This window comes from Lates calcarifer, linkage group LG9 (genome assembly GCF_001640805.2).
Source record: "Lates calcarifer isolate ASB-BC8 linkage group LG9, TLL_Latcal_v3, whole genome shotgun sequence".
NCBI classification, from domain to species: domain Eukaryota; kingdom Metazoa; phylum Chordata; class Actinopteri; family Centropomidae; genus Lates; species Lates calcarifer.
This window is the reverse complement of record NC_066841.1, coordinates 3,384,055-3,399,895: the sequence shown is the minus strand read 5'-3', so window position 1 is coordinate 3,399,895 and position 15,841 is coordinate 3,384,055. Positions and strand designations below refer to the sequence as shown.

Sequence of the window (15,841 nt, the reverse complement as noted above, 5' to 3'; positions counted from 1 at the left end):
TTTCTTTCCCAAACCTAGTGGAGGGGACATGTCGCGAAGCATCTTGTACATATCTCGGTAAGTCATGCGGCCGCTTCCCGGGGGGAAAAGACGATGGGAGGCCATGGGAGGAGGGATGAAGATTTCCCAGATGAGGAGGTTAAGGGATTAGAGGGGGGTAGGGGAAGTTGTATCATAACAGAAAGTGGTAAAAATCCAAAAGAGAGAATGGGAGGGGGAAGAAGGGGGAGACACAGAAATCCTTGTTAATAAGATTTCCAGGATATGATGATCTGGAATGCCATCCTCAGCTGGATTTACAGATTCAGGAATGGATCCCAGAGGAAGAAGGAGGGGAGGGTTATGCTCCGGAGGATTCCCTGTACAGAGATGCTAGATGGAGGGATCATGGCGGAAGATATGCACTTAGTAATGAGAGTGCATGTTATATTAAAAGAAATACTCCACCGAAAATCTGTCTGTTTGAGTATCAAACGCTCGACACCTGTGGGCTCGAAAGTTGACTCTGAAAGGTTTGTAGTTTGGTTTCACAGTAGTTACAATGGATTCAACTGCAAACTTTTCAGAGCCACCATCTAAAGTTGGGTTTGTATTCCAGACTCAAATGATAGACTGACAGTTTTTGGTGGAGTATTCCTTTAAGATGCCCTGCGTTTCTGCATGCTAAGAGACATCAGCAGTAACCAAAGTGGAAACAAAGCACACAATGCTCTCTCTTCACTGCTCACTCTTCTTTCACTCATTTGTTTAGAAGCAGGAAAATTTCAGACATCGCATGCGATGCCGTTTGTTTGAGGCTGACTTGAGGCATTGTTTCCCACACTCGCCATGGTTACCTGCCAGTTGGTTAGTGGAGGTTCGATGTGTGTTTGTATGCATGTGTGGTCGGGTCATTCTCTGGCACCGCAGGGAATGAGAACAGACATTCAGAGTCCGAAACCATCACGGTCCCTTTGAAAACAAAAGGACTGTGTGGGAGTGCAAACCTTATAAGCCACCCTGTTAGGGCACTTCTTCCCCAGGCCCAGAGGAGGCGAGATAAAACGCAACAATTTGTACATATCCTGATAGCATATCCTCCCACTGAAAAAGATGAGACATGTTCAAGAGGTTAGGTGACAGGTTATTACATTATACCTATCTATAATAATCTGTTATCCATTAGAGGGCAATTGCTTTCAGGGAAATACCAAGAAGTAGCAGCATAAAGAATACGATATACTCAGGGTTTTTATTTTTCTGACTAAATTAGTGAATTTGTTTCTGCTCACTTTGATATTAAACAATTTCATTCTCAAGTCATCGTTGGCATAAAATCACCAGCTCTTAATTTCCCAACATCAAGGTTTAAAAGCATTTTTCCAAGCTCTCTTTAGAATGTCAGGAATAAAATTCTGGTGGAGAAATACTGAATCCTTTATTTGTGACTTTTGTTTTGGCCCAGAAGTATGTGTGGTTAACTGTGGGATATAAACTTCCCCCTAAAACATCCAAATCCCCAGAAAAGATTAGGACATGGCTACAGCCTAGTGTTTACTGTGAAGTTAAGAGGTCATAGTGTACGGGACATAAAATGCAGGAGGAAATTAGTTTAAACCAATCTGCTCCTTTTATAAAAAATCTGTGAAAACCAATAAAAACTGAAAAGGATGAACTCCTTGCTGCAATCTGATGTAATGATGAGTTAAGGCACTTGAAAATATGCTGAATGTTACTGTAGGCACTTCTGAGAGCAGCTCATTTATATTCAAAGGAATAAATAATATTTCCTCCCCCATTATATCTGTTAGGTGATGGCAATTTCATATCTCACACCTCTCCTGGAGTCCTGACTCATTGACAGGGCTCCTGTGAAGCCTTCGTTAAAACGTAATGAGCCTTACATAATCTACGGCAGATTACGCCTCACACTGTCTCCCTCAAAACTTGTATTGTGCTTTCACCAAGTTAAACAGTGTGGGTGTAAAGGGCAGAGAGGGCGCTGACATGATCCTGTATTCCCTTGTCGGAGGCATAGAAATAGTTTCTCTTCAAACCACAGTGACAGGCTGAAGAGCTTTGGAGCCTGCCAGCTTAGCAACGAGGAGGGCTGAGTGGACGCCGAGCGGAACGCTGGATTTACATGCATCAGTCCAGCCGACAGGGGGCTCGTCACCAGCCTCAGCCAACACTCTGGGCTCAGGCTTAATGTCATTCACCCACTGCCGCTAAGACGGGATTTTTCCACTTCCACGTCACAGAGTCATCCTGCCGGAACTCAGAAGCCACTCGGAGAGTTTCCCGTTGCCTCGCCTCCGACTCTTCAAAACACAACCCCTCTCCTCTTTAACACAGACACGGAGAGATCACACGCAGCACCTACCAGGCAGCAGGGTCGTACTCCGCCCACACACGGATAAATTCATCAAGGTGATGAGGCCCCAAAATGGAGGCGTCTCTGGTCAGGTACTCAAAGTTGTCCATGATGACAGCGACAAAGAGGTTCAACATCTGGAGAATGAAAACACAAGTGTATAAAATAAATTAATAATAGATAGAATAGTGAAGAAGATCTCCATTAACTGACGATGTCACTTAATACTTGTATTATTTAGATTTAGATTATTTAGAAGTTTTTGCATACATAACACATTGCTGTTCCTGGTAATCATTCATCAATCATTGTTCTTCTTAATCTTGTGGGTTTAATTCAAAACCAAAAACAAATGTATTTGTTTATTTTGTTTTTTAATGTGTGGAAATTGTATTAAAAAATCAGTGACACAAAAATCTAGGTGAAAGTCTGATTAAAAATTCCATTTGCAGTGCAAACACTCTGAGGTTACTTAGAGGATTTTGTGACATTATCAAAAGCTCATTTGCATTTTCCTCTTTACTAGCAGCAATTTCTGAGTCATGTTTGGTGCAATATGTCCTTGTTTACTCTAAACTGCAAACAAACAGGGTCTTCTCACAGCAGGAAACAAAACTTTAGGGTTCATGGGGACTCTCTGGGTGAAAGTAAGTTTAAACCAGTTTGCTCCTTAAAAAAAAAAAAAAGTGGGTTGTTACAGATCACTGGAAAAAGCTAAAGTAACTTTGACCAAGTTAAGTTCCAGTAGTTGATAGGCTGAAACATGAAAAACCACCAAACTTCTGCATAATTTATGTCAGTCAGAGCACACAGTGTGAAAACTGGATGGGATGACTCTCAGTTTTCCTTCATACTGACCAGGAAGGAGCAGAGGAAGATGAAGGAGACAAAGTAGAAGTAGGCGAAGTCACTTCCACATTCCTTCCCCACAGTTCCAGAGAGCTTATCACACGGTCGGTTACTGAGACACGCCAGCATGATCTCATGCCACGCCTCGCCTGTCGCACTCCTGAAAGACACACAAGTCACAGTGAAGATACACCACACATACACTGAGTGAATGTAAACAGTAAACACTGCTCAGCAGTGATGGGAGCGGCAGTGAGCTTCATCAGCAGTCACTGGATTATTTGTGATACAAGGATTTTTGGAGTATGGAAGCAAAGTTACCTGAAGAGAAGGGTCAAGGCCTGGAAAAAAGTCTGGAAGTTGTTGTGGTGATTTATGGCAGTCTCCTCATTTAGTTCAATGTTTCCAAACACCTGAGACAGCAGGAGAGTGGGCAGTGTTTACTGAAAGCAAACTCCCAAATGTAAAGATGTACAGAGTCTACAGCAGAGTCCTGCCTGCTCCTCAAACATGTGTCTCATACCCAAGTCTTAAAAACCTTGTTACCTACTGTGCTGCTTACTTTGAGTGTTAAACTCTTAATAAATAAGGATAGTTTTTTTTCCTAACTTTAATTTTTATCGTTGTTTATTTTGCCCTGACTAATGTTATACAGGCTTTTTCATCAAGTTTTTATTGGTTTAAGTCCCAACCCAACCCAAGACATGAATGCTTTTGTACAAGCTTTGTCAAAATGCTCTTATTCCAAATGTCATTCAAACAAATCTTCACTGATTTGAACTGAAATTGAAGAGACAGACAGAGAGAGGATAACTGCCACAACTTCTGATGTCCGACTGGGAATCTAGTAAAGAAAAACCCAGAGGCCACTTTTTAAATATTTATTTTCCCCTTGGCGTGTCCATCCTGCCAGCCTGTAAACACAGGCCCAGGAGACCTCACAGCAGTCAAATATGTATGTAGCATCTTGACCCTGTACAGGAACAGCAACTGATTATTTCTTCAGCACAAACACTGTGAGGGGAACAAAGATTTATATATACTGCCTATAAGAAAATCCACTAAATCAAATACATGTGCAGTATTAATCAATCCAAGGACGAACCATGAACATATACTTGGTTTGTGAAGCTTATCGTATTAAATTTTTATTGACTCTGTCAGAGATGTGTCGATTCAGCTCTATGGTAATGTGAAAAGCAGATGTTCGTAGTGTTGTGCAGGACACAATAGAAAACAGCTAACAATAAATGAAAGCTGACACAGCAACAGCACAAACTAGGACTGCAGACTGGATCAACCCCTGACTGACAAAAAGCCCAGAGATATGCACATTATATGGTTTATAAAGGTTTACAGCAGAGTGTGTTGTGTTGGATCAGTACTGTACAGATGTGATTCCTCTTTTGTGTCTCTGCAGGTGAGATGGGCTCATTTTGTGTACGCTGCTAATGTCTGAGCCCATCCATAGACTGTCAGCCTCTAATCTAACTTCCAAAAGTCTTACTGCTCATTACTGCTAGATGCTGAGAACTATGCACGACCACTACTAATGATAAAGAGGTCTGTGTTGTCTTGCATTAGGTGTAACAAAAACAACAGGAGTCAGTGGTGATTTCTGGGAGGCATCTATTGTAGATTATTACATTCAGACTTGCTTCAGTGCAGCTGGTCAACTCACCTGCATTCCAATGATGGCGTAGATGAAGAACAGCATGGCAATGAGCAGGCAGACGTACGGCAGAGCCTGAAAGCAAACACATAAATACAGCTTAAAGAAACTCAGAGCACATTACCACAAATTCCCACACATTCACTCCTCTCTCTCTCATGCACACACACGCACAGTTCCTGTAAGTATTGGACATACACAAAACCCGATGAGCACTTTGCCTCTCTTCTGATCTCCCTCTCTTTCTCACACACACACACACACACTCACAAAGCTGATTCTCCACAGAGGACTAGTGTCTGTGTAAGATTTTACAGTCTTATTTAAGAAACGGAGCAGTCAACCTGACCTGCAGGGTCGATTCTTTTAACCAGCTATTTATATCTCTGCGAGGAAGAGGTGAACATTGGTTGTAATTAAATAGCCACCTTTTAACACTCTGCAGCTACTGTCCATTTTCATTGGGCTTAAAAGCTCTCACCACTGACATTAAAGCTGCTATAAATTCCCCCGGCTGCGGCCCGGCGCTCTGCATTTAACTCAACTTGTCCCAGGGGATTTAGAGAGCAAAGCGGCACTGTGTGAAAATCCAAACTGCTGCCTGCTGTGAGCTATTTAGTCTGATTTTAACAGTAACACAGGAATTCTGCAGCGTGTCTCTGCCTGCTTTTGAGCCCTCTATCCCACCATTTGTATTCTGTGTGACATCCATTTATTCAACTATAACTCAACCTAACCAACATGGTCAAGGCTAAAATCTCTGCTGAATGAAGCACCTGCATTCTTATTCACTTGTGTCAATTTCTTTTATGTCTTTCTGTTAAAAATTTGCAACGTAAATACTTATCCAGAGGCACGTTTAGATTACTGTGTGTGTGTGTTTCCTCACCTTGAAGGACTGGACGAAGGTCCACAGCAGGATGCGGATGGTGTAGCCCTGCCGCAGCAGCTTGATGAGACGAGCAGCTCTGAAGAGCCTCAGAAAACTCAGGTTGATCAGCTTGTCCTGGGGAAAGAAAACATGGACTCTGTGAGGTACTGTAGTATATCAATATAAAAAATGTTGCAGCTACAGCCCTTCTTGGTTTACTATGACCATGTATAGATGCTGCTGTACTCTCCTGTACATGTGTGACTGTTACTTGCTCTTGCAGCAGTAACATGGCTACTGCTCAGCAAAAGTTACACAGGCTTCCTATAAAGTTTTCTCTGCTGCCAAATGTGGTTTGTTTCCAGGAGCAGGTGGTGGTGATGGTTGGACGCCAAGAGCTTCAGGAAATGTTGCGTTTACAATACAAGAGGGTAGAATACGCACTTTAATGCAAACACCTCCTTTAAATTAACCTTATTTAAATTAACTTTATCTGTATATCATGGTGGATTCAAGGGCTAAGATGGTAACAATTTTAGGCGTCAAAAAACAAAATACAACAGGATTGAAATTGGCTAAAATAAGCCTGTTCACACAAAATGCCTAACAATTCAAAACATGACTCAGATTTGTTTTATCTGACTCTCCTCAGTTTCCTGACTGGAAATGACTGGATCACTGGTGTAAAACTGCTGTTTTCACTCTCCTTTAATCATTTAATTGAAGTTGACTTGAATTGTAAAAGCACAAAAAACATGCCATGGAATGAAATAACGTAAATTAGTTGAACCATACCAACCAAAGTGCAGATGCTTTACAGTCTAAAGCACTTGTGAAGATGAACATTTTTTGCAGCGTACATCTCAGATCTTATGCTACTGAAATTGTGCTGGGTGATCGTGTCATTGTTAAACATACATTTCTAACAGTTTAATAGGACCTCTTCTTTTATATCATGTCACACTGAGGGTTCAGTGGCTAGACACTTTAAAACTAAAACTGTGGGAGAGAACAACACACACTGACAGGGGAAATGACAAAATCAGCGGCCAACAAGAAAAGCCACTTACCGTCTAGAGGTGTCAGATGTGACAGAGTGAGGGCACAGGCGCCAGGAAAGACACAGCAGAAGATGGAAACAGCAAAAGTGGAAAAAAACAGATAAGGAAAGCGAGAGAGAAGAGACAGAAAAGAAGACTAATGATCACACGAAGAGAGAGAGAGACTTTGCCACACAGAAAGCTGCAGTACCCAGCCTCAGTCCTCTGTCTCCATAATCAAATGCTTTTGTCTATTTGTCTTCTGCTGTAATTCAGCAGAGGAAACTGTAACAGCAGCAATAGTCCTCCTGTTGCCCTGTGTCTGCCTTTGTTTTATGTATTGATTTTCATGATTCTGCTCTTGGTTCACTTGGCTGAGCTTTTGATTTGGGGACAGAGTATGAGAGCACAGCAAAGGATAACTTCTACATCCATGATTCTGAAGTTGAAACATATATAAAAAAGACCCATCTGTAATGAGGACAACTACATATAAATAAGTGTGGAAATAATTAGTCAAATAATTGATTTGTCAATAGACAAAAAAAAATTAATTGAATTAATTAATAATTAAAATTCAATGAATTTGAATATTTTAGGTTTTTAAACTGTAAACAAGGAATCTGAAGATCTCAGCTTGGACTGGTGATGGGTATTTTTCTGACAATTTTAAACAATTCATCAATCAATCCAAAAAAATACAGATTCAATAATAAATAATTATTACTTGCATGTGATGGAAATTATGTTGACTGAGTAAAAAACTACTGCATATGAACTACTCTCCAACTTCACACTTCCAGCATCACAGTCCTCCTCAGTCTACTTCCTGTATCACAGCATGCTGCCCTGCTGCTGAGAGCTGAGAGCTGAGAGCATGCTCTGAAATGTTCAAAGTAACCCATGCGAGGCTGGTTGGCTGAGGACACCAACCAGGGGGGCCATGACGATCACTTACCTTAATCTCTGTGACCAAGATGTCTGTGATGCTTCCAAGCACAGTCACAAAGTCAAACACATTCCACGGTGATTTCGGGTAGTTCTACAAGAAAAGGAAAGTGATAGAAACAGAAGCAAAACGAGAGTTAACATTGGCGTTGCTTTGCACCACTGAAGTCTGATCGTTTCTGGTAAATGAGTACAACAAAAAGAACAAACATAAACAGTGCAAACACACAAACAGACACAGAAATCTAGACATCCTCTTGGGCACAAAAACCTTTATGTGCATATATAAACACACACAAATGCTGACACAATCTCCTGCGTAAACTAACTGCTGCCTGCAGCCTGGATCCCCTCAGACTGGTCAACCACCCAGTTCCTGAGGGCAGAGGCTGTTGCCAGGCCCTGCAGCTGCAGTCTGAAGAGATGCAGCAGCCGAGCGTTTACACCGGCAGATGCGAACTCATCCGTCTGGGCTTAACAGCTAAACAGGTGGAGGTAAGTGGTGTGTGAGAAAAGCTATTTAATAAATGGGCCTCGTAAATGGAACGGAGCCAGAGATGAAATGCCTCGCTGCAGGCCAGACAGCTCCATGTTGAGAGAAGATTTATTATTTTTGCGCACTCTTCTGTTCATCCCCTCTTTTTCACCCTCCTCATTCTTGAATTTGAGACTTTAAACATTACTTTGCACCTTTTATTTACCGTTTTTAAATAAAAACAATATTCTTTTTATGTATTTACAACTAAAATCACAATCCTTCAAGAAGCACTCATTAAAGTTTCTCTTATCTGTTTCTAAATGCTAACACTAAAGACCACATTTCAAAAAAATCTTGTAAATCACTTCACGAGGTTTTAATTAAGTGAAGAGTGTGAGCACAGTTAATGCAGTCACCCTCAGCTTGATTTTTCAGGCTGTTTTGCATATCCAAGGAGAGATGTTCCTTCATTTGTGTAAACAGAAACACAACAGTGAATAATTGACTAGTGTTTGCACAGAGCAGCGCAGCATATGGTCTTGACAGCTCACCAGTGGACCGAAGGCAATAATCTTGAGGATGCACTCCAGTGCGAAGAGCAATGTGAAGATGATGTTTAAGTATTTCAGCATGGACTCGTAGTTGTCTGAAGCTCCGTAGAACTGACGACAAAGGGAAAAACATACACTGAATATATATGTTGAACAAAATGAGGGGAGAACTTAGCCACTTCATCTGTATGCAGATCAGAAAGCTATATTATAATGAAACTATAAGTGTAAATGCAACCAAGAGGCTTGACAGACAACTTCTCTTTTACTGCTCAGACACACTCCAGCTAGACATTTATTAAAAGGTGTGAATGCATTTCTCAATTCCAGCTGTGTACACAAATTTTAATCCCCTTGATATCAGTAGGGGCTGTGTATTGCCACTGTGATAATGGCAGGTGATTGTGATGCTAAAATTGTCTGGACAAATACTGATTCAGGGCCATAGACTGTTGTAATAAAGCTTCTAGGTAACAGGGGCAGCACACCGATACTGAGCAGCACTCCAGCTGGCAGGTGAGGATGAAAATTTAATGGTAGTCATGTATTCCTTTTACTTCACACTGACATCTGATACTGATATTGAATGTTCTCATCACAGTCCTAGATATGAGCTTGTTAGCTAGCTGTTAGTTATCTAAATATTTTCAGCACAAGTTTTAGTTCCGTTTTGCTTCAAATGGTAAATTTAAAAGCTATGGTGAAAGAGTCTGCAAGAGCTGGAGTTTTTCCTACAGATTTAACAAATGAGATCTAACCACTGAGCACAGCCAGGCTAGCTGTTTCCTTCTGTTTCCAGTCTCCAGCAGCCTTACAGTGTATTTAAAGGATCTGTATGAGAGTGGCATTGATGTTCTGATCCAACTCTGGATCCCCAAAAAGACAAACTTCATTCAAACAGTATATCTTGAACAGCCTTTCAAAGTGTTAACAGACAGACATAAATACAGTAGACAAAGGTCTATGGATCACAGCACCATGCTGCTTTTAATTTAATGCTGGTCATGTAACAGTGCACTAAGTCCTTAAACTTAAGTCACCTAATAGTACTGCATGAATAAATGACTCCAATCTTGTCTTGATTTAAAGCAACATATGATTCTTCAAAGAAGTTTCTGGTCATAATCTGACAAAGAAGCAAACCTGGACAATGTAAAAGGCGTTTTCATTCACAGAGCTCCTCCCTGGCACCAGCCTGCTTTACTAACACTGGCTGTTTCATTCCCTCAGAGATTTTCTCCTCAGAGTAGATGAATAAAGAAACTGCCAAGACACGATCACTTCTCTCTGAGAGCAGCAAGCAGTGTTTGGCAGAAGTGTCACTATGGTGTTCTGGCAGTGATGCTGTTTGAGTTTTAATTGTTGACCATGTCTCAAGGCCAGAGCCAGTGCTGTTGTTGTAATTGCAGCTAAATTATTAAATGGTTCAGATTTATGGAAACAGTTTCTGCAAAGCTTTTTTAATATTTCATCAGTGCGTTGTTTCATATTAGGATCTAAATAATATCATTGAGCTGATACATGACTTTTTCTAGCTGAGAATTATCTAAGAGGAGGTGGTGTTTTGCCTCATTAGCAGGGGAATCACTGACCTTCATCATCAGCACGACTGTGTTGAGGGCAATTAAAGCCATGATGGCGTACTCGAACGGAGGCGACACCACAAACTTCCACATCTTGTACTGGTAGGTCTGCTTGTTTTCGGGCATGTATCTCGTCAGGGGTTTGGCGTTGATGGCAAAGTCAATACAAGCTCTCTGTTTGACAAAAAAGGCAAAAACAAAAACAGGCTGCGTATGAATCCGCTGTGACGCAGGAACTTCACACCTTTCATCACAGAAGAGCAAAGTGCTGGAAATTAAATCTAATAACATGAAAGAAAGCTGGCAAGCCACTAGAGGATTGTCTAAACATTTTGTAATATCAAAAGATGAGATGCTCTTTGATCACAAGCCAATATTTTACAGACACAAAACAGCACGATTTTAACAAGGTCCCTGTGAAGTGGAGATGAAGAGAGCAGAGAAGATAAACCCCACTGCTTTCTTTTTTTAGCGCTTTATTCTGTTTGAGGGAATTGTACGTCATGTTAGATACAATTTGCCTTGAAGTGATATTTAGAAGTGGATCAGCATGTGCTCAGTTTTCTAATGAAGAAAATATTTGTGATGGAGGAGACAAACATTTTCAGAAGCTGGTGCTTCTGCAGAGATGATCAGCGTGTGTTCTCGTTGCATGTGGGAGAGACGGGGTGTGGGGGGGGGACTTCATTATTTTCCAGGAAAAAAACCAAGAAAAATACATCTTTTTCCACTCTCCCACCTCATTCTTCTCCAGGCTGCACTCCGACATGGCCTTGTCTCCCTGCTCCTGAAAGGTGATGATGATCAAAGCCACGAATATATTGACGAAGAAGAAGGGGAACACCACGAAGTAGACCACATAGAAGATGGATGTCTCCATGCGAAAGCCTGGGCTGGGGCCCTGATCCTCGTAGGTAGCATCCACAGAGTGCTTCAGGACCCTGAAAAGAAGGAGACAAGGAGACGGTGAACTGTCTGAGAGTTTTATACACAGCCAACACTGCAGAAATACACACCACGGCTGAGTAATACCTTGAAAATATCTGCAGAGCTTCAGTGAATTCACATCCTTATTGCTGGAGCGGACATGTCCTTCAGCCTTTATTCTGTCAGACTTTTACAAAAAACTTCCATAATTTGTCAGTTCTGTGGAGCTCAATATTTTCCATTTCTAGGCACAGTTGGAGCCCTGTGTGCCTTGAACAGAAGATATGCTGGTGCATTTATGGGCCCACTCGCAAAGTCTCTTACAGACTCACAGATTATCTCAGGTGTCAACGAGAGGCAGTGGAGAGAGAAGTCTCCTGCTGTGAAATCAGTGAGTGCCTCATGGTACAGACTTGTTGAGCACTGTCTGCTCACTTTCCATATGTTGGTTTATAAGTTGTTGCTGTGTATGAAGTACGTTGTAGCTTTTGGAAAGTGCTGTGCAAAATGAATACAATGATGATAATGAGGAGGAGGAGGATGATGATGACAATGATAATAATAAAAATGATGATGATAATTATTAGTGTTACATGTTTTTAATGTTAAAAATGGGAAAACTGGAAATGTGAACTCATCCAAAAAAACACAAAACACACAAACAAAAAAATGTAATACATAAACACACAAAATAAATACGATGAATAAATAAAAACAAAAAAAAGAACTGCCATTATTGTCATTGACATTTAAGATTTTTACGATACAATACGATACGATGACGATCGATATATGATTCGATCGCCTAATTGGGAAATTTGTTTTGGTCTCAAGTGCTGTCCACATGAAGCCACCTTCACAGCAGCAAATGTGGATTTAGATTTATGTAATTTGATGTTTAAGAATAAGTACTTGTCTCTAGTTAGAGAAAAGTTGTGAGTCCTCTCTTGTGGTCATTGTGTTGTTGTACTGTCACAACTGTTTTAAAGTGTGTGATTTTAGATGATAATGACAAGCTCAGTCAGCTTCAATTTACTTACAATGCAGAGATGATAATGTTGATGAATATGCTCATGGTGCTTTAGCTCAGCCACTGAAAGAGTGGCAGACTGAAACCATCTATGCACCGAGCCTTGATTGCATCTTTAGAGGATGCACTGTAATTAAGCCTGGCTGAAATCGGTTGGGTTTAATCTGGACTGTACTGTCTACCTCCAGGTGTCCTGAGTGCATTTAATGCTTCAAATAGCCCAGCATTGATTATCAGGTATATATTCTTTACTTTCTAAACTGATTCATTCCCTATATCTGTCTGATTTATCAGTTTCACACTCAGGGTACAAACCATTGTGCATTCTGCTGACATAATGTGGTATTTTATGTGTGACATGTGCTGCCCAAATAAAGTGATAAAAGGAAGTTCTCCTGACTTACACTGGCCAGCCTTCTCCGGTGGAGACGGTGAAGAGCGTTAGGAAGGCCCAGAGAACGTTATCGTAGTGGAACTCGTACTTCTTCCACTCTCTGGGCTTAGCTGCTACGTCATCTCTGTCATAGTCCAGAAACTGACCCCTGAGAGAGAGAACAGTCAAATTAGAAGAGGAAAGAAAGCACTTAATTCAGGTATTAACAAGGGTAAGTCTGGATGCTGTACCTGCAGTCTATCTCCAGACCCTTGGACTCGTCTGTGCAGTAGAAGAATTTGCCCTTAAAGAGCTGCACAGCGATAACAGCGAAGATGAACATGAAGAGGATGTAGACGATGAGGATGTTGAGAACGTTCTTCAGAGAGTTTACCACACAGTCAAACACAGCCTGAAAATACACACACAAGCAAACACATACACTCAGATCAATACATTTGCTAGATCCATGGAGGCCCCACCCCGCAACCCACGAGACCCAAAGGATCTGCTGCCAATGTCCAGGACCCTGACACTGCAGAACACCCCCAGTATTCCTGTGTCCATGCCCTGACAGGTCAGAGCGAAAGGGGACCTCCACAATATCAGTCATGTGGTTTTAATGTTGTAGCTCTTCTGTGTACATTACGTAATGTAGATGTCTAAAAACTGTTTTAATGTATACATCTAGACGCCTTATGGGCTGCAAAGTAACTGCTTTCTGAGACACGAACATGCAGGTTTGCATGAGGTCAGTCTTTGTGTCTCCCCACCTGTCATTCTTTCTCTCTCCAGCAATTTCCCCTCTGTCAGTTTGTGCTGTGATCTGTCTGTGAGATGAAGTGCTTTGTCTATCTATCCTGACATGTATGCAATCTAACCAACAAATACGCTGCTGCATGAATGACCGCCATCAAGGCTTTTGTCTTCCGAGTGAGGGCAAAGCATAAGTCTCCGTCAAACTCCTCCGTCCAAGTATCCGAGAAGTCGTGGATGAGCGTCTGACTGCCAGCTCTGATCTGTCTCAATCATCTCACTTCTATTACTCCAATCAGATCTTTCATCTTTTGTCAGGTCCATTACGTTTGGACGATCAGCTGCCTTCACGCACCAGAGGGAAGCTGTCATCTCAGCGTCAGAGGAAACAGTTGAGGGTCTTGCCTTGATGAGGGTCACAACAGCATCTTCTCATTAATACAGACGCTTCACTTCATACACTCTTCATTCTGCTCAAGATTCTTCCTCACATGGTAGAATTTGAAAATTTCCACCTTTGGCAACCCTCAGTGGTCGCATCAAAAACCTTTTTTACAACACCAGACAGAAATAAACTTCATCCCTGTAGGAACCTATTCAGTTACTAAACACTACAAAGATGGGTCATACTTAATTCAATACCAACTTATCAGCTATAAGAGGCAAATGCCAGTCAACACATTGTAATATGACGGCTAACTGAGCAGTATTAATCGAGTCCAAACTGTGGGTTTCACGATTACACAGTTTCTTAATATATCAAGAACAGTCACAAAAATCATGACAGCATCTGCCAAACGCAGACTGAGAGGACTGATTTTCACATGCCAGAGGTAAACCACATCACAGACATATACACTATAAATGGCACTGACTGGCACACATGCACAACAGTGTTTCCAAGGGGCCTATGTTCTTTAGGTCCTATGCTCCCCAGCTCTATACAGCACATGATGAGAACCTAAAAAAGATGTTCCCCAGCTTGTGGGAATTCATCAAAGCAGTTCCTGTTCCACAGCACTGCAGTATGGCTCTCAATATAACAGGCTGTTTATAATTATTATATTAATATAATTATATTAATATAATTTAAAATATCTGATTTAAATCACATATACCCATTCCGTCTTGATATACAGTACTATAAATGCATCTGATTCCTAATAGTGTGAGTGACTGCTGCACCAGCTGCTCTCGTTTTTTTCTCTCCCTCTGAATGGACTGGGTGGGTGACAGATTGGATTACTGTACCTTCAGCTTGGGCAGCCGTTTAATGGTCTTGAGTGGCCGCAGGACTCGGAGGACCCTGAGGGACTTGATGGTGTTGATGTCCTTGCCTTTCGTCCCCCTGTGCAGATTGAGAGTAGAATTAGCGCGGGTGATGTTGTGTAACCGATAATCATGTAAACCCTCTCATCCCGTCCCCCAGTAACAAAGCTCACTGTACTACATCAGGTATACTGTGTATGAGGAATACCTGTTTATATTTTGTTAGTAGAGAACATGCATGTGGGTAATGTTATTCTACAGAAACATGCTGCAATAGAGGATGTATGTGTAATCAAAGTACATTTACTTAAATACTGTCACTGCTATACTACATTTATTCTCTTTCCCTCTGTCCATTCTGTACTTTTCTTTTAATTTCTTATTTTTTCATTCTTTGCATCCACCTCCTTTATTTTTTCTTTTCTTCCTTTTCTATCTCTTTTTTCTTCACTTCCTTCTGTCCTTTTTTCTTTCCTTTTTCTCATTTTCTCTTTTTCTGCAGCTTTCTTCCATTCCCTCCCTTCCATCTGACCTTTCTTTCTTACTCTCCTTCTCTTATTTACTTCTGTCTCTCCTTATTCCTCCCTTTACTCTCTGTTCAGTCACCCATCCTTTTCTTCTACCTGCCTGTTTCTTTCCCTCGTGTCTTTTGGCTTTCCCCCGTATCGTACATGCCAGTCACTCAGAGCTGTTTCTGTAGAATAACATCAAACATTTTTTACTTTTAGGAGTAAATGCACAAAGAATCAGCCCCTGGTGCAGGAGGCAGCTTCTTTGCAGGAACCACTGCTGTCAGTCATTGCTGATGCTGCATGTTTTGTTTACTGGTCACAGAGTGGGAGGTGGGTGTGGGGTGGGGGTTTAAAAACTAGCAGTTATGCTAATAACATACAGCTGAGCCATCATTCACTCAGAGACTGACATTGGCCAAGGACAGTGGGAGAGGGATTTTTAATTAATTAGTCACACAAACACACAATGTGGCTGTCACTCTCGATAAAAAAGGGTTCCCTCGTTTGTTGACTTGAAAGAATTCTGAGGAGCAGAAAGTGAGAGTGTGTGAAATATCTATGGATGTGCAACAGCAACGGTTTCATGTGTGAAGGATGTGGAAAAGGACAAAAGCATAAAAGGGAAAAAA

At 41.4% G+C, this 15,841-nt stretch overlaps 1 protein-coding gene across 1 annotated transcript in view; it reads right to left on the bottom strand.

The window, feature by feature from the left end:
- cacna1bb (calcium channel, voltage-dependent, N type, alpha 1B subunit, b) overlaps positions 1-15,841 on the bottom strand; it is a 123,496-nt gene that overhangs the window by 12,359 nt on the left and 95,296 nt on the right. Inside the window, 13 exon segments of the mRNA XM_051072782.1 lie at positions 987-1,083; positions 2,363-2,490; positions 3,212-3,362; positions 3,524-3,615; positions 4,884-4,949; positions 5,764-5,880; positions 7,744-7,827; positions 8,763-8,873; positions 10,355-10,519; positions 11,085-11,286; positions 12,707-12,844; positions 12,927-13,087; positions 14,683-14,779. Of these exon segments, the coding sequence (XP_050928739.1) occupies positions 987-1,083; positions 2,363-2,490; positions 3,212-3,362; positions 3,524-3,615; positions 4,884-4,949; positions 5,764-5,880; positions 7,744-7,827; positions 8,763-8,873; positions 10,355-10,519; positions 11,085-11,286; positions 12,707-12,844; positions 12,927-13,087; positions 14,683-14,779 (1,609 nt within the window).